The sequence below is a fragment of the Alternaria arborescens genome (genome assembly GCF_004154835.1).
Source record: "Alternaria arborescens strain FERA 675 chromosome Unknown contig_3, whole genome shotgun sequence".
In the NCBI taxonomy this organism is placed as follows: Eukaryota; Fungi; Ascomycota; class Dothideomycetes; order Pleosporales; family Pleosporaceae; genus Alternaria; species Alternaria arborescens.
In genome coordinates this window covers 1245594-1267990 of record NW_021167858.1, presented here as the reverse complement: position 1 = coordinate 1267990, position 22397 = coordinate 1245594, and the positions used below count along the sequence as shown (strand labels likewise).

Sequence of the window (22397 nt, the reverse complement as noted above, 5' to 3'; positions counted from 1 at the left end):
CATCCCGACCCTACATCTCTGTATTCTTATAATACACACTCTCCTCTCGGTCCTTTAGTCCCAATAACACTGGAAACATTGTAAATGCAAACCCTGTCGCAACAGCAAAGTACACTACCACTGCTACACCCTCCAGACCCTGCTCTTTCTGAGCTTTTAGTCCGTCCTTCCAAACATCCCACACTGCAGAGGTAAAGACACGAAGTTAGTGAATGTCGCACATGCATTTCGTACAGGCATAACGTACCATATGCTGACATGCCTGCTACGAAGCTCGCTACAGCTAAGCTTATCAGTTCGTAAGGAGCTTCCACTAACGTTAGGGACGTCAGAGAGCTCTGCCATACAAGGCGCTCTCGGGCGTTATAGTACTGGACGCCATTGGAGAGCCATCTCCGAAAGGATCTCGCATCGCGGATGACGCCAACTTCGCGTTGTTGGATGAGGGTGAAGAATGTGGCGAGCAGGGAGAGCATAGTGCTAACGATGAAGCTTGCGCGTGCGACGAATATGGTCTCCTCTAGGGCAGGGAGGGAGAGTGCCTGAAGAGCTAAAGTTGCTAAGAGGGCGCCCTTGAAGTGTCCATATCAGCTTTCAGCACATTCAATGCTGAGCTGCTCACTCATGTGGTCTCCATGTCTTAGTTGAAAATAGGTATACATACCACCAACGTGACTAGCTTGAATTGCTTCAACTTCGCATCCCGCATCTCAAGTACCTGCTCGTCTTGTCCGTTGTTGATCAAATTCTCCAGCACTTCGAGGTCTTTGCAATCAAAAAGAAGCCATATACGCCACATGTACCGCGGCCCGTATCGCGCGCGTGCATATTCGTTGTCCACCCACCCTCGGAGAGGCTGGAAGCCATTAACAGCATATCGTGGTGCGAGGAGAACCCGTGCAGCCGTTCGTGCAGGGGTGCCTAATGCACTGAAAACCTCTGCTCCGGACATTCGACGGACGGAAGGAAAGACGAAGTGAACCCCAACATGCTGAATGTCGAGATTGCTACGCGGCGGTTTTATCTAAGTAGCTGGAGATTCGACAAGGGGTATCGGAACCGATCGATTTCTTGGGGAAGGCGTTGGCCCCCAGCGTCAACGTCCCGCAATTCTTCGTGTTGTTATTGGCCGCCAATGGCAACCTTGCACAGTATGATTCAAGGAAAGTCATAGAGCGAACGTGGGCGCCGAGTAATTACCCGTAGAGAGTGTTCACTGCTACACACACATTGCAACCTAGAGCGACGATGTCAACATCAGCTCATTAATCATAATGATCATACACTCACTAATACTGACTATGTCTCCGGCCTATGAGATCATCAGCCCGTAGACACGATAACGTTTTTAACATGATCTGAAGTTGTATATGGGAGGATGCATTGCGGAAACGATCTAGGGTATAACTACCAACACATGCGTTTATGGCTTGCTATACTGTCTCTTTCCCACTTTCGACACAGAGTACAGAAGTGACTATGCAGAGCCCGAAGCCTTTGCCTTTTCCTGTTCTTGGAGCTTTCTCCGTGCCGCCAAGATCATCTCTTCTCGCCGTCTTTGCAAGTTTGCTTGCCTTTCACTCTTATCTGCACTCCACGACTTTGTCTTCGGTTGCTCTTCCTGTACGGGCTGGTCGGCCTGACTAAGCTTCGAGGATAGATTGTATCGTGTTATCAGATCTGGATGCGCAGGTCTCGATGGGGCTGGGGCTGCTCGCGCCTGTGTAGGTGCAGTTCGTGGTGTAGGTGTAGGTATTTGGAAGGACGGCGGTGCCTAGACATATGTTAGCATACGTCGACAGCATCGGTAAAGCTCAGGTTGTGAGTCTTACTGTGTCCAAACCCCTCCCGCTCAGTGCCCTCTCTGTTGTCGCCGCGACATTACCACCGTTCCTTTGCAGATCCCATGCAATATCTCGTCTGCTCAACTGCGGCAGCATCTCAGCGACCTGGTCTATTTGCGCAGGACTTACGCGGACTGCAGCGCGGTTCGCCGCAGCTCGCGTGCCTGGGGCCGCCGCCGTGGGTTTCCTTAAGTACCATCGTACAGCGAGGAACGTGACGACGATGAAAACGATGACTTGGGGTACGTTGATGCTTTGCTCCGCCATGACTCCAGTCGCAGTATGAGTCGGGGCTCGTTGAGTCGATGCGCTGTGATTGCGAGTGTACCGAGGTGCGGCGTACGGTGCGTTTGTAAGAATCGAGACCTGCAAGCGGATACCCAAGCGGATACCCAAGCGGTGAATTTGTGAGGAGATTATGTTACAGACTGCTGGTTGAGTCGGACCTTGAGAGCAAACGCGACAACAATTGGACCCTCGTTATGCGCAATGTTCTGTCAAGTTGATGTGAAGTCGACGGTTTCGGACGAGCCTCGGCGAATCGTGAATCTCCGAAAGGGCTAGATGCAACCGCCCTTACCCCTTGTTGTCATTCACCTTGCGACCCACAAGTTCGCACCCGTCTTCTCCACACTCCGCCTGAACCCTTCTTTCATCTTGTCAATGCCGGCCATTGCCTAGGCGTACACTCGTTTCCGACGACGATTGCCTTAATATGTTATGACGTTTGCTTGCTTTGAGATACCCCCAATCACCACGTTGGATTATATGTACGCTACGCGCTTTGAGATACAATCATGAACAACCCAGTGATACCACGGAAACCGCTTCCAGAGCCGGCACAGGCATACTTCAATGATTCGGATCATTCGACTGCTACATTCGAGTCGCAGTGGGCAGCACCTTCACCTCCTGGTCAACAAACGAAAGATGCCAACACGGTCACCACCCTCCCACGTGAAGTTCCTTCACCTGACGATAAGCCCGTTTACTCAGGAAGGCGGTATGGACTTGGATGTGGTATCTTTGCTGGTATAAAAACAAGTACTTTTGGCTCGACACTCTCTCGTCACTTCAACAACTTTCTGCCACCACACCAAAGATACTTCAACAACTACATTAACCGCCGTACGCTACTCATCATGATCGGCATCACATTTGCTTCCGTTCTTGCTCTCATCATCGGTCTTGCAGCAGGCTTGTCTATCGGCTCCAAGTACGTTGTTGATGCTCTACCTATCTTCTACAGCCTCCACTAACCAGCTCCGTAGCAACAATGCTCTTCCCCCACCCAAGGGAGCCCAGACCACCGGCGAAATGACCTTCTACAACCCTGCGCTTGGTGCTTGTGGTACTAACCATGGTGACGGAGACGCTGTCATGGCCATCTCACACGTCATCTGTAAGCACTGACTTTTTCTCAACATATCTACAAGACATACACTGACATGGCATCTCAAAACCAGGGGACGAGAATCAGGTCGGCCCTAACCCAAACACCAATCCGCTATGTGGCAAGAAGATCCGAGCTCATCGCATTGATGAGAGGACCGGCAAGGACGCCAGCATTATGGTCACCATCGTCGACAGGTGTAAGTACTCCAGATGGCATAATCTATCTCACACCACATCATACTACTGTTGCTGATTCAATACAGGCGTTGGGTGTGATCGTAACAATATCGACGTCAGTCCCGCCATGTTCGCCAAGTTGGCTGATAAAGACAAGGGCAGGGTCAACGTGGAGTGGTCCTGGGCGTGAGCGTCGTGACTTCTCTGTCTGGACATGGTCGTGACTCAGGGTTGAGTCGACTGTGACACGTTACGACATTACATGGTACTCACCAATTCATGCGGCATATATATTGCTCTCCAATTTCACTGAGACTTTACTCTTCTTCTGCTCTTTGCTTGATACTTACATCCATTTACGTTGATAGTGACTTCCTTCGCCCCAACAAGTCATATTAATCAGAACACCACAGTGGCTTATGCCGTACTGCGCGTATATCTATGCCTACGAAGCTGCAGAGAGAACGTTCTTTCAAGTCTTCTGCAGGTGGGCGACGCTACGCCATAAGCAATCCCATCCCAGTCAATGAATCTACCTCACCTATCTCCGCTGAGTTTCCAGCTCCGGCCTCAAAGTTCGAATAGGAGCTACCGAGTACTCCTGAGACATTATATCCCAACATATTGCCTCTCAATTTCTCTGAAGGTAAGACATTCGATCAAGACAGGCATATCGGTAATGGTCTACCACAGCACAGTAGCGCTGGAAAAAGTCGAGGATAAAACAGACAAAAAGCGTAGTAAATACGTCAGCTCTGCATATTCTGAGTTAGTCTTTGGCGACAAGGATCTATGCAAAGACTCCTTCAGCGCTTTCAAACAAGGTTCCTACAACACTTTACCACGTACAGCCGCAAGTGAAACAAAAGACAACTCTGCTGGATTAGGGGTTATCGAAGTACCACTCAAATCTTCGGCGCTAGAAGGGTCTAGAGAAATGAATGAGAAGTCTCACAAGCAAAAGGTCTCCGATTTCAAACGAGACTCCACATGGTATTGTACGCTATGCTGGTTGACTATTCTAACCCTAGTTGTTGGTATCCTGGCAGCGTTGAGTCATGCAAAGTCCGCTAGCCTAGAGAAAGAGGTCAAGGGGATGAGGGCAAGCAAAACGCTTAATTTATCGTCAGTGTTGCCATCAATGGAATCGTCAGCCCTGAGGAGAGCCACAAGTATCGAGCCACAATTGGAGAGCAACTCAGTAAGCGTCATACTTTTGACATCTTTTCTCGAGACTAGCGAAACTCCTATCCCAAGTCCTACTCCTACATCCACACTTAAGCCCAGTTCAGTACGGCCATCACGTTCGAGCGCCAGCAGTTCTCTACAAATCTCCTCCTTCTTGCAAACTGCGGATATAGATGGTAACCTTGCCCGACGGAGTGGCTACCGAGTTCGACATGAGGATGCTCCCCCTGGTGATATTTTGACTCTACACTCGGATTTGGATCGAAGGGAAGACTCAGGGGACTGCGAAGATACTACAACTACTACAACCACAACCTTAACAACTACGATTACGAGTACCCTTCGGGCATCTGAGCCAGTGGTGTCAAGTGCTAGGAGCAACTTTGCTTCCTCACAGCTGCTAGAACCCAAACCAACGAAAGCTGGTTCAGATTGTATGACAAATACAGTTATTTGTACTGCTAGTTTGTTGACTTCTGTACTTTCCTATGAGATGAACTTTCCAAGTACGATAACGTCATCTGCCACCGTAGACTCGACGCTCAGTCCAGACATGACGCCTTCGCCTACTACATCTCCAGCTGTCGAAACCCTACGGGAAGATACTACTGTTATCTCAGCTTCCTCCAGTGCGATAGCGAGACGGCTAGTAGCACCACTTGCATGGAAGAACCTACACAACCTCCGACGCTTCTTACCCTTGATCAGCGAATACGAATACGAAACGCAGCAGACTCGACATCTAGTTCCTTCTATCACAGTACGTCCGACTACAACCACAACACATCCCGCTCAAAATAACAATGCTGGTACTATAGCACAGCTTATTGGTATAGTGAGTAGCAATGCCGCCGCTCGTCGACAAGCTTTGCATTGAATAGGAACGGGTGAATCAACTTCCGCATTACCCTCGAAAACTCACGAGCGTCGTCAATTGCCTTCCCGATCACGTTCCCCACTAGATTTGGCTATTGGCACAATGAGTGGGGGACCCTTGGTGAGACTTCCTAGCAGTGTACCACCAACATCTAGTGGAAAGCCCACTATATGTACAGCTGCCAAATCTAAAACATCCAGTAGCGGGACTGTCTCCTCAATCCCAAGCATCTCGCTGCAACAGAACGCCTTGGCAAATACAAATCCTGGTTCTGCTATCTCCCCGACCGCACCAGTTTCTACGTCCGTTAGAACCTTACTCGTAAGTTCCACCAGTATGTTATACCCAGTCTCCGTCTCACCTAGCCCACTGAAACCTGGAGTCCCGCCAACCTCAGCAACTGTAACACCCGGTTCTAAAATCGGAGTTCTGCCTGAACACCCCTCTCTAACCCCACCCTCAGGATAGACCATTTCCATGCTTACCTACAGTAGTCAAGCCGCCAGTTACACCAGCCTGCGTACTATGCCCAGCAATGCGGCCGGAACACCACCAGTCTATACAGGTCCGCATCTGGCCAAAGACTGGTCTAATCTCTTCCCTTTCCCCATTCCTACAGGCTACGTAGCTCCCAACATTGTCTCTGCGGACCCCCAAATTGGACAGTTGACTTACTTCAACCCTGGTCTAGGAGCATGCGGATCCTCCAGCATGACGTCAAATGAGCTCGCTGTCGCAATAAGCTGGGAGCTGTTTGACATGGGACGAGAGATCGGAGGGTCATCTTTGGAAGAGAGATGGAAGTCAGATGGGGTGAACCCGGATGGGAAACTCGGGGATTCTATTGATCGGAGCTCAAGTGCGCTGTGTAACCAAGGAATCAGAGCATGGATAGGCGACGAGAGCGGAGAAAGGCTTGTGGAACAGGAATTTGTGGTGAGAGATCGTTGCGAAGGGTGTAACGTGTCGGATCTGGATATTCAGCCGGATATATATTCTAAGCATCGGGATGGGCTGGGCAACGGAAGGATTCAAGTTACGTGGGAGTGGGTGCAAGAAGCGCCTACTGGCGTGCCAGCCCAGATCAGTGACTATCTGTTATCCCAGTATAGGGTATTCGGTACTGATCGTGTTATGTGTCGTACTTGTTTGCTTTGTTTCAACGAGTAAGGTTATAAATACCGTGACCAGACATGCCAACATGTAGAATCCGCTCACTGGGGATTCTCTCCGCTGTTACCCCAATGCTTCGCGATAATCCCACTAGGCAGCACACCCTGATTGTTCTTCATCGCATAAACCTTCAATGGCCCACCTTTGTCGTCATACACTAATACCGCTGCTTTCCCTTGTACAAGGGCGACGGCATCCCGCAATTCCGCAAGCAAACTCACCATCTTGCGCAACCTATCTTGATTGGCCTCCTCCCATCGGGGGAAACCAGACTTAGCATGGCTGATGCTAATTGAGTGTACCTCGCCTTTGTTATGGTTGCCATTCATGAAATAGGGCGTGCGGCCAAACCAAAGCTGCGGTAGTGCTTCATTAAGACGTGCGAACTTTTTAGCTTTAATTTCAGCAAGCTTCGAAGGATCGACGGAAACCCCTTTCTCGACAACTCTAGTAGACTTATCGGCAGGAGCTTTCCTACTCTTGGATTGGGTTGGCGGCAGGGTTGCCATGTCCAATTGCGCCATAGCAGCGGTAATAGTGTCAACGGATTCTTTGGAAGGACGTGTAGGCTCTGGACTATGGGTGGTGTCCGGATCTTCATAATATGCGTCAACTTCGAATCGAACGACACAGTTCAGAGGGCCAATGTGGTACCGGATGACCCTATGATGACTACTGGAGTTTCCCATCCCATGATCAGGCTTTGTAAACGTCTTCTCGAAATTATGTCCATAGCCTGCGTTGGATGCGCCGTGGATCATTTGCTGAGCATTCCTCTCTTTGCGACTGATTACAAGTGTTTTGTCGATCATATGTAAACCCATACAGAACGCATCCAGCTTCTTCCCAGCTGAGAAGTCGAGAAGTTTGCGCAAACTGTTGCGGTTGACAATGATGTCGACTTCATCTAGTAGGGCATTCGGTTTCATAACAGCAAGGGCGGCGAAGGCAGGCTCAAAAGGAAACTTGGGCACGCGAGAAGCGTTTTGATCGATGAATTGTCGCCCGATATCCTGAGTCAGAGTGGTCGGTAAAGCAGGAGGGCTCCATCTGGGAGGCGCGCCAGGAACGTAGATTGCTCCATCGTTCTGCCAATTATAACTGCACAAGGTCTCGAAGCCACCCTCGGAAGATACCTGGATACTGTCTGGCTCCAACGATTTTGCTTCTATTGTTCGCAGAGGCGACCCGGTAGTGTCCCGAAACATCCATGATGTTTTCCAAGAAGGCGCCTTAGGTAAGGGACGTGTTCGTTGGGTTGACGTTGAATTCGGCGAGACTTCTTCGCCTTGAGTCGATTGCGGAAGTGCTGACTTGACTGACGATGTTACCAATGGCGATGTCGTCAGTGGTGTCGTCTCTATCGAAGGGGTCTTTACGGTTGCAGTTCCTGCTTCTCTTCTTGCCTGTGCGCTACGAGTGAAGTCAGCTTGAGTTCATGGAGTATGGTAATGTCTACTTACGCCTGTGTGGAACGCGGCTTACGTTTCTTCGGCTGGAGAGCATTGTCACTGTTAGAAACAACAGGTTCTGCTGTTACAGGCCGAGGCACGTTATTCGCACCCAGCATATTGGCTTGATGGTTTATGCTCAATACGCTTGATGCTACAGGGATCGCTGCTGCTGCTTTCTTATCATCACGATGGCTGGATTCTTATTAGATATCCGTACACATATACACAATTGTCGCCGTCGACGCAATACCTACCGCGTACCGTTACGCCGGCTTTTCTTCGTTGCGGTAACCTCGGGAACTGACTTCGCGTTCTTGGATTTTCCTGGTGTTCTGGTAGCATCGTCCATGTTTGATCTGGCAACATGTTGCTGAAGCAGAGGCTGCGACATGTTCTGGGTTGTTCGTTGTCCTGTCACGAGCTTATGCGGCAGCTGAAGAGCATAGAAGAGCGGGGCATGCAGTTGATGCGCATATCAGTTGAGCCAACAATATCAGGCAATGCTTGTACAGCCTGACATGTAGATTGCCAAGACTATTCGGATTGGCTGAGTGAAAGTGAAGAAGGCGCACGTAGCATGTCGGATCCAAACATGGGAAAACCAAGATTAGCCCACACGTCGGAAGCACAGTTCGACTTGCGTGTCAGCGAACCAATGCACATGTGGAATATGCAACCAAATTTCACTGGAGGCGACGAAACCTAGTGGGAGAGTGTACCAGTGGTGTTCGTGATGAGAGATGCAGGTCTCACGTGCGCAGGCGATGATGATTAGCAGGGCCTGGACTGATACGGCGGTTACGCGTCATGTCTCTCGGCTTAGAAGCATCCTTCAACTCCCCGGGTTGCATACGACCACCCGACGGCTTCATGCTTTACTTTTACACTTCTTGCCCTCCCATAGTACTTGTAATGTCTAGTTAATTTCCACACACGTCTCTTCGCTGCCCGTTTTCATATGCTTGGCAAACATCCTTCGCCGCAGCGTTAGGCGCTCCCTATCCAATGTCGACCGTCTTCGCCTCCCTTGTGCGGCCGCCTAAGTTGCGACGCGCCTCCACAAACACGCAGCCCGCGATCCAGCCTCCGCCTTCGATCGATAGCCATGGCCTCGATGAGCCTGATCTTCGCGACCTCAATGCCGCCCTGCAAGCGCTCACGGACATCTTCCCAGACATCCAACCTGAGGTCTTTCGAGAGATGCTGTCTACCTTTAGTGAAGAGAGCAGGCTACAGGTAGTTACCGAAACTCTTCTGAAGCATGGCGACAAATATGTGCGAGGGCGGTACAGGATGCCAGCCGAGCAGGAAGAGCAGCGGGAGACGGCGCAAAAATACAAATATCGGAAAGAAGATGCTCCAAAGGACACCCGAGGCATACCGCTTGCGGTAGAAGACAAGTTCCGGTCACGAAGATACAAGGACGCTGCCAAAGAAGCACTATACCAGGAATTCAAAGGCCTGAGCCACTCGACTATCAAGGCTGTCCTAGCCGAGTATAATTACAGCTATACACATGCACGACCCACGCTGCTGGAACTTTCGACTAGGAGTTGGAGGTCCAGTATTACCAACTTTTTAATGCGACGGAAGGCGCCGACCGCGAATGACCATCCGTTGGTCATATGGACTCCCGCCGACGAGAGGCTGAACCGCCCACCCATGCCACTTCTTGTAAAGACAAGGAGCGACGAATTGAACCAGGAGCTTTATAATGCTCTCATAGTGCCGGAACATGAGAAGCACCAGAAAGCGCAATTACGGCAGGATTTCGACTTGGCCATGCAATGGAACGAAGAGGAGGCTGAGCGAGAGGGCGAGATGTACGATTGCGAATGCTGCTTTATTCCCAATACGCTCCAGCAAATGTCGACATGTGACATCGACGGCCACTACATCTGCTTCCGTTGCATAAGACATGCCATCAACGCTGCACTCTACGATCAGGGCTGGGCGCGCAACATCAACACTGATCTGTGTACCCTGAAATGCATAGCGCCCATGACAAGTGGATCCGAAGAGTGCCATGGCTGCATTCCCCTCAGCTTTGTCAGACGCGCGCTCTTGGAAGAGCAAGATGGAAAGGATAACCTCACCAAACTCAACGAGCGCTTCGCTAGCGATGCGCTTACGAGATCTCAGCTTCCACTTGTGCAATGTCCTTTCTGCTCGTACGCTGAGTTGGATGACCTTGCTCTTCCAGATACCAATCTCTTCGCCAGCCTCCGTTTCAAACCTCGCCCACTTGTACTTGCGTCCTTAGCATCCGTCCCCTTATTTGAATTGCTCTGTTTCCAAGCTACACGGGCTATTCTTTTCGCCCTCATACTCATCTATACCTTCGTCACCATTACATTTCGCTTGCCTGTCATCGCACCCTTCCGATCCGCCCTTAGACGTGTCCACCTAAAGCGTCGTGGTCTTCGATTTCAATGTCTCTCTCCGAGCTGCGGCCGTGCATCCTGCCTCTCGTGTAGCCTTCCCTGGCACGACCCTCACACATGTTTTTCCTCCCAGCTCACATCTCTTCGTCTCACACTCGAACGCGCTACCACAGACGCCGTAAAACGCACCTGTCCTCAGTGCAACCTAGGCTTCGTCAAGTCTGAAGGCTGTAACAAGCTTGTCTGTCTGTGCGGGTATAGCATGTGCTACATCTGCCGACAAGGTCTTGCGAATGAGGGATATCAACACTTTTGCGGACATTTTCGTGAGAGACCTGGGCAGCCTTGCGGTGAGTGCAACAAATGTGATCTGTACCGTGTCGAGGATGAGGAGAGAGTTGTCAAGAGAGCGAAAGATAGGGCCGAGGCAGAGTGGTGGGAAGCGCAGGGCGAAGGTGCGAAAGAAGGGTTACAAAAAGAAGTTGATAAGAACGAGGGCCACGTGGTGAAGGGGGTAGCAGGTCTAAAGAGGGGAAGTTGGGAGGGTTGGATCGAAGGGTTGCTGGATAGTGTCCTTGTCTAATCGTCTGTTCACTTGGCGTTTGGATATGGCAATAGATTGTCGAGGGAAAATCGATACCCAAACTTTTGATCGTACAGCATCACTTGCAGATGCTACCCTTAGTCATAACTCTATTATTCAGTGTTGGTGGCAATTTCCAAGGCAGGGTTTCATACGGAAATGTTTTAGTCGTGAAAACAATTATTGACTCTCGTGACCCAAAGATGCGTTATGTCTTCTATGCCGGCCATGATGGGCCGTAGAAGTTCAACAATGGGGAAAGCGATCAAGGTAAACACGTTCTTGCATAGCATCCCGGTCGACAGTGCGTATTTCCGAGCATTCTTCATTACCTTTTGCAGTTACTAAGCATACAGTTGCCCACAACGTTGACTACCCCTCCTCAGGGTCCAACACACCACCTTCCTAACCCCACCTAGCGCCCGGCAAGCGAATGGACAACGTTATCAACCACATTCCTATCTCCACTGACATCATCATGTCTACACATTATCAATCTGCTATCGCACACTGCACTCTTGGCTGTTCTTCGGAAAGAAAGATCTCACTATGCCCGCTTCGATGAAGGTCACAGATCTGGGGTCTTTGGCGCGTTCATCGGGTTGCCCAGACAGGGGTCATGATAAGGGATGCTGGTCGGAAGAACGATGTTTGGCTCGAGTTAACAAAGTGGGAGTGATCTTCGATAAATATGCCTCGATAGGTAATGCTACATGCCGGCTGCGAGGTCGGCATGCGTGTGAGAGGTGACACGGCAATACAAATGCCGGAATGGTAAGGCTTTAGAACGGTGGTATATATCATATTGCCTCGCGTTATACATAGCCGGCGGTCCAGGAAACTTCTACTATCCATCTTTGTTCCCGACCCGGCAAAATGAGCGTTCTGGAGAAAGAGGTAGTTCACGAATCGAAGTCTGGCAACACTTCTCCATCGCCACCGCATTCAGACATTGAAATTGGTGTGGTCGAGGAGCCATCCAAGAACGGTGACGAAGCGCTTAAGTTCCTCAAATCGGCACACGATGTGGGAGTTCTCACGCCTGAGGATGAGCGGAGGCTTGTGCGAAAGATTGACTGGATGATCATGCCGTTGATGTGGTGCTGCTACTGTTTACAGTATTTGGACAAAACACTTGGTATGTTAGCTCTACAATCTTGCGTCGTCTGTGTTCAATCAAACGTACTGACGGGTTCCCACTAGTAAACTACGCTGCGGTGATGGGTCTATACGAGGATGCAAACATAAGCACGTCGCAGTTTTCGAATCTCGCACTCTTCTTCTATGTATCATATCTCGCACTCGAATTCCCACATGGCTACGGCATGCAGCGCCTCCCTACAGCAAAATACCTTGGCGCAGCCGTCATTCTCTGGGGTCTCGTCACTGCACTCACATGTGTGTGCAAGAACTATGGCGCTCTAGTAGCTACGCGCGTTCTGTTAGGCTGCTTCGAATCGGCTGTTGCCCCCAGTCTAATCTTAATAACTTCCATGTGGTACAAAAAGAATGAACAACCTCTCCGCACCGGTAAGTTGCACGTGTACGAGATGCATGTAAAGGTATATACTGATTTTGTCTTCTCTAGGCATCTGGTACCTCGGTGTCGGGACAGGAACAATGATCGGAAGCTTGATCAGTTTCGGGTTCCAGCACTACGACAGTGACACCTTTACTAGTTGGCAGATCATGTTTCTCGTAGTAGGTCTAATCACTGTTACTGTTGGTATCACTGGTATGTGAGCTCCTCATTTTCGACATTGATACAACACTAATTCACACAGTGGTGTTGTTACTTCCCGATAACCCCATGAGTTCCCGCCTCACCCCAGCGGAGAAGGTATGGGCTATCGAACGTCTTCGCGAGAACCAAACTGGTATAGAGAACACGCACTTCAAGTTCCACCAAGTCATCGATTGTTTCAAAGACCCGCAGACGTGGATGCTATCGATCATCACGATATCGTCTAATGTACCTAACGGTGCAGTGTCTTCCTACCAAGCCACGCTCATCAAGTCATTTGGCTTCAACCCCAAGACCACAGCATTACTGCAGTTGCCATCCGGTGCTGTTAGTATCATCTCAATTCTCATCGCCACATATCTCGCCGGCCGCTTTAACCAACGCGCACTAAACGTCGTTTCTTTGCTGGTACCCGGCGCGCTCGGTGGATGCCTCATGGCCTTCCTCCCGGGAGAATCTAAAGCCGGAAAACTCATTGGAAACTACCTTACCAACTGCATTGGCGCCAGCTTACCGCTCCTCTACTCCTGGGTCTCAGCCAATATTGCCGGTCACACAAAGAAGGTCACCATGAACGCCATATTGCTTATGTCATTCTGTCTGGGAAATATCATCGGCCCACTGACCTTCCGGCAAGACGACGCACCAGATTTTGTACCAGCAAAGATTACTATCGTTGTTACTTGTGCGTTCGCTGCGGCTATGGCATTGGTACTGAGAGCGTATTACATGTGGGAGAACAAGAAGAGAGACAAGGAGGATGACGGTAGACACGTGGAGAATGAGGAATTCCTCGATTTGACAGATCGCGAGAATAGACGGTTCAGGTACAAGTTATAGGACAACGCCTATGTACGTAGCATCTCGAAATTTGACACTTCATCTCGTAAGACATATATGATTGTTCTATTCAAGGTTGTCTGCTTCGTATGACTAGTACCGCACTAAAGTTTAACGGCTCTCGCGTACTAGAAAGTCCTCGACATCATCTAAGGTAGTTCTGATAGCGCAGCCAGGCTACTCAACCCAAACGCCTTTTGTTTTTGGCACAATATGTCCAGATTGATTAGGAAGATCCGATTCACGATTTATGAAATGCATAATGTTTGTAACTTCATTATCGCTAAATATATATCAAAAGGTTCTCTCGAGACTATGGCGTGCCAGCACCACCCCTCAATTCGGCGATGATAATATCTGCCGCCTTCTCACCAATAACTAGTGCCGTATTGTTAGTGTTTCCACCAACGTTCTCTGGAGGAATGCTCAGGTCCGCAATCTTCAAGCCCTTGACACCATGCACGTTCAGAGATCCATCGACGACACCGTCCTTTTCTCTTGGTGCCATCTTGCATGTGCCGAGAGAGTGCCATGTGGTATTGACATTCTCACGTAGCCATTGTTCAATAGCAGCATCGTCTTCTTTGCTGTAGACAAGGTCTTTGACATCCTCCAGAGGACCACTGACATCCTCCTGTATTGCAACAGCGGAATCAGAGGCAAACTTCGGATGACCCGCAGCCAGCTCTCCGCGATAGAACTTCGTCCGTCGCAAGATCTCACGCTGCTTCTTGTACGCCCAAATTTGCTTCTTGAGATCAATATCATCCTTGTCGTTGAAGAAACCAACGTCGAAGTCGAGTGCGTCGTCGTGTTTGGGACCAGTGATGTGCATGTGTCCTCGCGAGTAGGGGTACGCGGTGTAATTACCTGCTGTGACGTACTGGCCTGCTGGTATGCTCGCTGGATCCCCTAGGAAGCATGATACTAGACCACACAACATTAATGGACGGTTGGGCGCATCCTTGAAGTCACGTTTCCATGCTTCTTGGAACTCTGGTCCGAGAGATGTAACTTCGTCTTCGGTAGGGCGAAGCTTGGAAGATATGTCAATGCCATTCCAGCCTAGCATGGGATCTTTGTTCTTCATCATCTCAGCGACGTCGGCGCGGCCGCTCAAAATACCATCGATGGTTTGATCAGGCGCAAGAGCAGTCTTGTACGGGTATAGGAGGAGGTGATGGTCTTGGTAGTCCTTTCCTACGCCCGGTAATTCCTCCACGAGTGGAACACCAGCACGTTCGAGAACTTCCTTTGCGCCCACACCAGATCTTTCGAGGACAGGCGGCGTGCCGCACGCACCACATGTAACGACAACCAACTTGCGGGCGCGAACCTGCTTGACAGGGTGCATGCTTAAGCCAATGGTGGCTTGGAACTCGGGGTTTGGTGTATATTCAACGCCAGTCGCACGTTTGTTGTCGTCAAAAAGTACGCGTACCACTTTTGATTCAACAAGGACATGAAGGTTGGAATACCGTTCATCCTCCAACTTCGGGTGGAGGTATGTGTGTGCAGTGTCCTGACGTTTGCCTTCGGGGGAGACGTAGCGTTGCCATCGCGCAATGCCATTGTTATTGTCCAAGTTCTGCAAGTCGTCGATCTCGGAGTAGCCGGCCTTCTCAGCTGCGCTTATGAAGTCGTCTTCCGCGGCTTTTGCGCGGTAGCCTCCGTCTGAGACATGGATGGGCCCACTGTGACCGTGATGCTCTTTGGCTCCTGGCCCATGATAGGTTTCTAGCTTTTTTAAATGCGGCCACATCTCTTCAGCCGACCAACCAGGTGTGTTCCAGCTATCAAAGTCTGATCTTTGTGCTCGTGTGTACATCATGAAGTTGATGGAACTACCACCGCCTAGCGTACCGCCAGATGGCACGATAGGCTCACGATCAGCAAGTTGCTTAGACTTATTTCCTTTGTAAAAGAGAGCAGTCTTCGTGGTAGGTAGCAAGTTCTGTAGGTAGAAGACGGGGTTGACGACGCTGGCGACATCTTTGTTGTTTGCGCCACCTTCAATCACGAGAATAGAAAGAGATGGGTCATCTTCAGCGAGTCGACCGGCTATAATGCATCCTGCTGTCCCACCTATGGAAAAGAAAGTTAGTGAGGGAATGATTGAGCATAAAGAACATCGTACCTCCGGCTATGATAATATCTACTTCATCAATGTCATCCGCGAGTTTGTTGTAGATACCCATGACGGAAGGTGTTTATGACTTGAAAAACCTTTGGAGAATTGCTCAATATCAGGAGACGGAACGATTGCAGAGAGTGAATCTGGAGGGCCCTACAGGGTGTTTAAATAAACCTTTAGTGTTCTGTTGCCCCTTGACGTTAGACTTCGGCCCCTTGGAGGCCTATCACACGTGGCTTTACTGGATGCCTATAAGCCTTTCAGGAACACGAGTACCCCACTACCCCATCTTCTGCTCTTTTCGGCTTGGCGTCGGTTTTGCGAGCGGGCCTTTTCCGCGATCTAGATGGTGATACAAGAGCCTAGGGAGACGCCACGAGCTGTTTAGCACCAACGTCAACTAAATGATCTACCATGCCACCCACTCACGACAGCCTTTCGTGTTTGCGCTATTGAGGATAGTAGTGCAAATAGCACATCAGCTGTCCTTCCCCGCATTGTGGCCCCTACCCAAGGTCGATCATTTGCGCTTGTCCGAGAATCGCGAACAATAATCTCAAACTCAGGACATGGGGGAATACAAGTTGAAAAGTTGCACTTCGCATTCGCTATAAACTTGAGCTTGCTGGCTGCGACGTCAAAATTGTAGTCATGGAAGTCAGTGAACGGAGCATGAGTGGAAACGAGAAGGCTGAGAAACTTGGAATTGTGGAAGCCTGCTGCTGGCCGATCATAACCGCGGAACCGCTGGCATTTGTGCGCTCGGTATCCCAGATTGGTGTGTAGTGCTCACAAAAGGCAATGCCACGCATGTAGTTGAGGCACTAGGACGCGAAGTTCCGGCTTGTTTAGGCGAGACTCCATGGAAGAGGAAGGTAAACCCCGGTTACGTCGGCGTACAACTGCCCGTCTTACAAACGCGAAGATGATATAGACGTCTCACCACACAACGATGCAAAACGCCATAGGGAATTTTAAAAGAGACGATCGAGACCCATGTCGAGGATGTTCTGGAACTCAACACGACGCTTGCCAGCGACGCTGCGTTTCCTAAGCGTTGCATCCGCAACAATATAGTGCTCAACGACCTTGACGGTAGCAGGAAGCGTATGGAATGGCTCAAGGTTGTCAAACATCAGGTTAGTGCTCTCGTCGTCTTGGGCAGAGTCATGCCTGAGGGATGTCAGGTCAGTGATGTTTCCGAAGACAAATCGCACGTGGAGTTTACTTGCCAGTGAATGGTGACCTCCCGCAAATCGGGCGCTTGTAGCAGGATCTGGTGTACGAACTTTGACCGCTGACGAAGAAGGGCGGGGAAAATGACTTCGACAGACCCAGTAGTGTCCGCGCGGATCCAAGTCGAATCCCAAACGAAGGTGATGTCAACCTTGCGGATGTTCTCTACAGGCAGATGTATAAAGTCAGTACATGTTTCACTTGCAGTCCATACAGGGACATTACTAACCCATGGGGGAGAACGCTGCGTCGGTGCTAATTTTAATGCAACAGGTCAGCGTGTGTTTTACATACGATTCATACAGCGATACCTGCATCTGGCTGAATGCTTCTTCGAAGAATGACGTATGGGCGAAGCTGCCTGTAGCATCGATACGTAAGGTGGCTACGTCGTAGAACCAGTTCTTGGCTTCGTTATTCAGCTGCTGTGAGACCAACAAGAGCTGGACTGGCGGAGGGCACTGGGTGAGGCGCATGAAGTTTGGAATATGTCGCCATTTGGCTAGATGATAGTGTACGAAATCAGCGTGTGTCTCATATGCAATCTGTCCAAAAAAATATTTCTTACCATGGGGCCGAACCACAGGCGCCGGAAGAAGAGGCTGAGTGGCGGCGACTATGGCAGCAGTGTTGCCGTCGCTGTCGGTGAAACCTTCGTCGCCCTCCTCGAGTTCGGTTTCGTCTTCACCCTCGCTATCCTCTTCTTGCTCTGCTTCTTCATTGTCATCCCCGTCCTCGTCCTCGTCCTCGTCCTCGTCCTCATCTTCATCTTCGATCTCACTGTCCTGTTCCGCGCTCTCAGTCTCTTCTGAGTCGCCACTCTCGTCGCCGTCTTCATCAGTTGCGGCGCTCTCGTCTTCGTACTCATCGTAGTCGTTACCATACACTACTTGGGGCGCGGGACCGTTGGGGTTGTTGGTGACCTCTTGCTCAACAAGTGCCTTGACCTCCTTCTTCTCAAACCAGTAACGGAGCAGTTTCTTGGGCTTGACGTCACGGGCAGCTACGTACTCGAAGATGTTGTGTCGCACTTCAAGCGGAAGGCCCATGAAGGCGGGTGCGGCTTTATCATTGGCCATGGTAGACATTGAGGTGCAGGTGATGGCAGTAAAGATGAAGCTGCGTGGATGTTGGAATGATTTAGGGCGGTAATGGAGGGGAGATGATTGCTCAGGTAAAGCTGCAGCGGTTGCCTAGTCGGGCGGTGGGCTTGTGCAGGACTGCTGTGTAGCCAGCAAGCGCGTTGCCAGGGTCCAAGGCAAACGAGGCGAGAAAAGCGACAAGAGGGCGTGCCTTAGTGTCGAGGAATCCATCATGACTAACGCGATGCTGTACGCTGCTCTTCACTTTCGCCAGATGCAGTCGAAGTCGACCCTGACCTGGAGTCGCGCCTTTCCCCACAGCCGGACTGACGCGCTACGTCAGACCTTCGCGTGATTGGCTGCAGCCATGTTGTAACTCGAAGCAGCATGACCTCGCTTCCTGTCGCCTGCCTCTGCTCACATCTGAAAGCATTGTGCTTATCAAGCTTATGTACGATAATCAGGCACGACATCGTACATGGACTGCAATATATGGCCGTGCTACTGGCAGCATGCATGCCTTCACGTCACATCAGCTTAACTTTTCAATCAGTCAATCAGTCTAATGTATAGAACTACCTAATGGACACCAGTGTCGAGCGAAGCATCACTATACATGGCGCAAACAAGCCTGGCCACTATACGTGGTCGCCCTTTGTCACAAAACTCGAATTCCGCCTGCGTCTAGCCAATAGCCCTTACCAACACGGCGTGGGCGGTCCAATCTCTGGACCCAAAGGCAAAATCCCCTATCTCGAGTTATCATGCCCGGGAGCTCCTTCCGAGATACTGGCTGACACCACGCTCATTACGAAAGAGCTCATCAGCAGAGGCCTGCTATCTGATATGAATGCGGCGTTAGCCGCCAGAGATATAGCCTATGATCTTGGTATCAGAGGCCTGCTCGAAGATAGGCTCTTCTTCTATAATTCTCGCGAACGCTGGATCGATAATTATTACACTATGCGCGACTACGTCCTGGCCAAGGTGCCCTTTCCGCAACGTATCATTCTCGGTTACCTAGCCTACCGGGGCATTGTGAGGAAACTGCAAGATCAAGGTACCGGTCGTTTCTCGAATGATGAGGTTCGCAGTTTCCGCACGGATATCTGGCAGGGTATAAATGGTCTGCTCGATGACAGCCGAAGACAAGCTGATGATAACGACTGCTTCTGGGCACTTGGAGGCCACAAGCCCACTGAAGCCGACGCCACTTTGTTCGGATTTACCGTCAGCGCGCTCGTTGCGGATGCTGGGCCGGAGAGCAGAGAGTTAATCAAGACAAGATGCCCCGCGGTGGTTGACTATGCTACAAGGATTCATCGTCGTTACTTCCCCAAGTACCACCTGTGGGAGTAGTCCTTACTGTTCTTGGCGCAGTATTAGCATCGATCGCCTGTGTTCTTACCTCGTCTGTCTAGGATAGCAGTAAACATAACAAATGATGGAGCAGCAGCACCTTTCTGCTGCTGCTCACCATCCAACCACCGCGCACGTCGATTCCAGAGTATATAATCCCGTCTTCTGGTCCTCATCCTCCATTTCTCTCACATCACAACTCACCCCAGCAACTCTATCCAATCCATCCATCGAGCATCCATACCCAAGTGTACTTCGGTATTCTCCAGGGACCTCTACGCTATTCGTCTGTTCAACAGCGGAACCCGGTATCCTCTGACCACGCTCTCCGCTATGCGTCTCACTACTAGCGTCATCGCTGGCTTCATCGCTGTCGGTGCCGCCACGCCAGCCGGTCTGACAATCCTGTCAACTTCAACCAGTAGCTCCGCAGATGCTGTTACGACCCGATCCACCCCTGTAGATGGCAACTGGCACATTGGCTGCGACGCGAACAACTACTGCTCCTACTATCAGGACAGTGATATCGCTGCTGACTCGTCTGCCGACTCGTTATCGTCTCGCACCATTACCCTGTCGGAGGCTACGTGCAAGCAGTGTACAAGCCAAGACCCTTGCGATGTATGATGCTCTACTCTCCCCGTCTATTGATATACAGAGCCCTTACTGACTTTGACTGGTAGTACTGTGAAAATCTTTCAGAATTCAGTTGCCGAGACTGCGACCACTACCAATGCGAAGATGGATATTTGCGCTATCAAACACATTGCTTCGATATCCAGCCAGAGCTTGCTGAGGCCATTCGCAATCACACAGGCGTCACTGATATCCCAGGCGTCACAGCCACCATCTACGAGACCGTTACCAGCACCAGTGTTGAGACCAGTTCCATTGTGCCGCCTACACCAACTTTCGATTCCACCATCACCATCACAAGTACGGCCGCCACAAACACGATCACACAAATGGTCTTTCCCCCGAGACGCAGTGTACTAGCCCCTCGCGACGAAGTAGCTTCCAATGGTGTCGGTAGTCAGCCACATGTTCGTCGCAATGCTGCATTCAAACAGTCGCAGTGTATGCCCTGTGACGCATTGACCTGCCCGGTATGTTGATTGTTCCGTAGACCCTAGTGTTACACGATGGCTTGCTAATCCTGCTTTGCTTAGGAATGTCACAACGACTGCGCTGAATGTGAGAAGTTCGTGTGCAACGACTTGGCTGCTCACCTGACCGTTTGCATGAGCATTCGCTCGAAGTGGCAGCCTCCCAGCTTCAATATCTCTGCTTCAGCACCAAGCGAAACAACAACTGTTGTCGTCATGCCCCAGCCAGGAACTGCAACTACGACGCAGACCGTACTTTACCCAACCTCCATCTCGACAATTCCTCCTCCCTCGGTTTCCACAGTCACCATATCGATTATACCCTCACCTCCAGCTGTCACGGTTACTGCATCTGTCCCTCCTGCTAGTACCACCACTGTCGTCGCAGTCCCTCAGGACCCCACGACGATCACTACGACCATCCTTTCGGTACCTCCCATTCCACTTAGTACCGTCACTGTATACCCCCAGGCTCCGCAGAACAGTGCGATCATTGTATCTTCTCCCCGTCTCCAAACCAGCACTGTGATAGTGGTTCCTCAACGTCCTCAACCCAGCACTGTGACAATAACTCGCCAGCGTCCTCAACCCAGCACCGTCACCGTGGAAAAGCCGGCCTCCACCATCGTCTACCACTATCAGGATCCAGCTTCCACCGTTGTCATACAGCCCCCAACTGTTACTGCTTCGCGCTCCCCATCTGTGATCGAGATTCCTATGACCATGATCACAACCGCGACACATACGGTAGCCAGATCAGTTCGTGCGGTACATACTCCTGCGCCTATGTCTTCTCGTGATATTACCATGGCCAAAACAACTTGCAACACTTGCGACGGTAACACGGAGTGTGATGTAAGTCAACACATCGATTCTCGTGTGCTCGCAGAACTCTTGACTGACTTCAGCTAACAATAGGGATGCGATTTTGCTTGCGACGAAGATTGCTTCTACTTTCTTTGCAAAGACGCCGTTAGCGGATCGGAGGTTTGTGTGAGTGTGCCAGAGGATGTCAAAGCTTTCAAAGCAAACGATGCATCCATGACTCCCAGCGACTTCCTCGGCTCCGCTGCTATGCTTTTGGTACTCGATGACGCCGAAGACTCAACTTCCAATGCTTCAGCCAGCCACCTACAGCCTGCAGTCTCCAATGGTACTAGGCCAAACTTTGCTTTTGCTGAGGAGGACTGTTATCTGTGCGAGGTCGATGACGAATCTTGCGGAGTAGGTGACACTTTTTTCTTTGCATACTGATCTTTATTGGTTTGTTCTGTTGACTGACTTCTATAGATGTGTGACTGGCAGTTCACCTGCGGCACCAAGAAGAGGTGCTTTCATAATGGAGCTCGCGAGGTTGTCGAGATGTGCTTCGAGACTGGCGAGAAGTGTCGTCCCTGAACCGATTTGGCGGGCATCTTTCTTCTACATGGCGCAACTGAGTCATCTCACAATGACACCAACTGATGGGATAGCTGAGTTGTTGGGTTTCCCTTGTTTGTCCCCTTTCATGCTTTGTCGATCGCGCAGCTCAGATTGACAATGGTGCAAACACGCACCAGGATCTTTACGTACTGCTTTCTCCTCCTTTCTCTCTTCACCTTTGTTACTTTGTACTTGTTGATAGCGTTTACTTTTGCTTCTGAATACCACACATTTTCTACAGTTTCTCGAGCTGTTTGCCTCAATACATGTGTGTGTTCATCAATTGTCTTTTACCTTTCACCGAGGCACATTACTTCTTGCTTTGACAACCCCTGGTAGAGTTGTCGCTGATCTAAAGCCCTAGGAAGAGGTCACTTGTTCGATTGATTTTCACTCCGT

The 22397-nt window shown here is 50.4% G+C and overlaps 11 protein-coding genes across 11 annotated transcripts; 6 read left to right on the top strand and 5 right to left on the bottom strand.

Annotated features, from left to right (window-relative positions):
* Positions 1 to 10: 10 nt before the first annotated feature.
* Positions 11 to 952, bottom strand: AA0111_g1929 (hypothetical protein; the record flags this gene model as incomplete). Its single annotated transcript, XM_028647643.1, has 3 exons — positions 11 to 183; positions 248 to 572; positions 665 to 952. 3 exons carry the CDS (start codon positions 950 to 952, stop codon positions 11 to 13), a joined length of 786 nt encoding a protein of 261 aa, XP_028510611.1.
* A 525-nt stretch (positions 953 to 1477) lies between these two features.
* Positions 1478 to 2111, bottom strand: AA0111_g1928 (hypothetical protein; the record flags this gene model as incomplete). The annotated part of the gene is made up of 2 exons (XM_028647642.1): positions 1478 to 1774; positions 1833 to 2111. The coding sequence occupies 2 exons, from the start codon at positions 2109 to 2111 to the stop codon at positions 1478 to 1480; spliced, it is 576 nt and encodes a 191-aa protein (XP_028510610.1).
* Positions 2112 to 2641: 530 nt separating this feature from the next.
* AA0111_g1927 (hypothetical protein) lies at positions 2642 to 3606 on the top strand (the record flags this gene model as incomplete). The annotated part of the gene is made up of 4 exons (XM_028647641.1): positions 2642 to 3060; positions 3116 to 3246; positions 3311 to 3436; positions 3503 to 3606. The coding sequence occupies 4 exons, from the start codon at positions 2642 to 2644 to the stop codon at positions 3604 to 3606; spliced, it is 780 nt and encodes a 259-aa protein (XP_028510392.1).
* A 1977-nt stretch (positions 3607 to 5583) lies between these two features.
* AA0111_g1926 (hypothetical protein) lies at positions 5584 to 6651 on the top strand (the record flags this gene model as incomplete). Its single annotated transcript, XM_028647640.1, has 2 exons — positions 5584 to 5802; positions 5950 to 6651. The coding sequence occupies 2 exons, from the start codon at positions 5584 to 5586 to the stop codon at positions 6649 to 6651; spliced, it is 921 nt and encodes a 306-aa protein (XP_028510391.1).
* Positions 6652 to 6695: 44 nt separating this feature from the next.
* AA0111_g1925 (hypothetical protein) lies at positions 6696 to 8457 on the bottom strand (the record flags this gene model as incomplete). The annotated part of the gene is made up of 3 exons (XM_028647639.1): positions 6696 to 8067; positions 8118 to 8300; positions 8363 to 8457. The coding sequence occupies 3 exons, from the start codon at positions 8455 to 8457 to the stop codon at positions 6696 to 6698; spliced, it is 1650 nt and encodes a 549-aa protein (XP_028510394.1).
* Positions 8458 to 9113: 656 nt separating this feature from the next.
* AA0111_g1924 (hypothetical protein) lies at positions 9114 to 11075 on the top strand (the record flags this gene model as incomplete). Its single annotated transcript, XM_028647638.1, has 1 exon — positions 9114 to 11075. One exon carries the CDS (start codon positions 9114 to 9116, stop codon positions 11073 to 11075), a length of 1962 nt encoding a protein of 653 aa, XP_028510393.1.
* Positions 11076 to 11951: 876 nt separating this feature from the next.
* AA0111_g1923 (Thiamine pathway transporter) lies at positions 11952 to 13659 on the top strand (the record flags this gene model as incomplete). The annotated part of the gene is made up of 4 exons (XM_028647637.1): positions 11952 to 12213; positions 12279 to 12605; positions 12664 to 12810; positions 12860 to 13659. The coding sequence occupies 4 exons, from the start codon at positions 11952 to 11954 to the stop codon at positions 13657 to 13659; spliced, it is 1536 nt and encodes a 511-aa protein (XP_028510389.1).
* A 313-nt stretch (positions 13660 to 13972) lies between these two features.
* AA0111_g1922 (Alcohol oxidase) lies at positions 13973 to 15857 on the bottom strand (the record flags this gene model as incomplete). The annotated part of the gene is made up of 2 exons (XM_028647636.1): positions 13973 to 15744; positions 15797 to 15857. The coding sequence occupies 2 exons, from the start codon at positions 15855 to 15857 to the stop codon at positions 13973 to 13975; spliced, it is 1833 nt and encodes a 610-aa protein (XP_028510388.1).
* A 910-nt stretch (positions 15858 to 16767) lies between these two features.
* On the bottom strand, positions 16768 to 18108 carry AA0111_g1921 (hypothetical protein; the record flags this gene model as incomplete). Its single annotated transcript, XM_028647635.1, has 4 exons — positions 16768 to 16966; positions 17011 to 17194; positions 17259 to 17531; positions 17598 to 18108. The coding sequence occupies 4 exons, from the start codon at positions 18106 to 18108 to the stop codon at positions 16768 to 16770; spliced, it is 1167 nt and encodes a 388-aa protein (XP_028510390.1).
* Positions 18109 to 18693: 585 nt separating this feature from the next.
* Positions 18694 to 19470, top strand: AA0111_g1920 (hypothetical protein; the record flags this gene model as incomplete). The annotated part of the gene is made up of 1 exon (XM_028647634.1): positions 18694 to 19470. The coding sequence occupies one exon, from the start codon at positions 18694 to 18696 to the stop codon at positions 19468 to 19470; it is 777 nt and encodes a 258-aa protein (XP_028510752.1).
* A 333-nt stretch (positions 19471 to 19803) lies between these two features.
* On the top strand, positions 19804 to 21974 carry AA0111_g1919 (hypothetical protein; the record flags this gene model as incomplete). The annotated part of the gene is made up of 5 exons (XM_028647632.1): positions 19804 to 20091; positions 20154 to 20576; positions 20640 to 21431; positions 21495 to 21800; positions 21867 to 21974. 5 exons carry the CDS (start codon positions 19804 to 19806, stop codon positions 21972 to 21974), a joined length of 1917 nt encoding a protein of 638 aa, XP_028510936.1.
* Between the last annotated feature and the right edge of the window lie 423 nt (positions 21975 to 22397).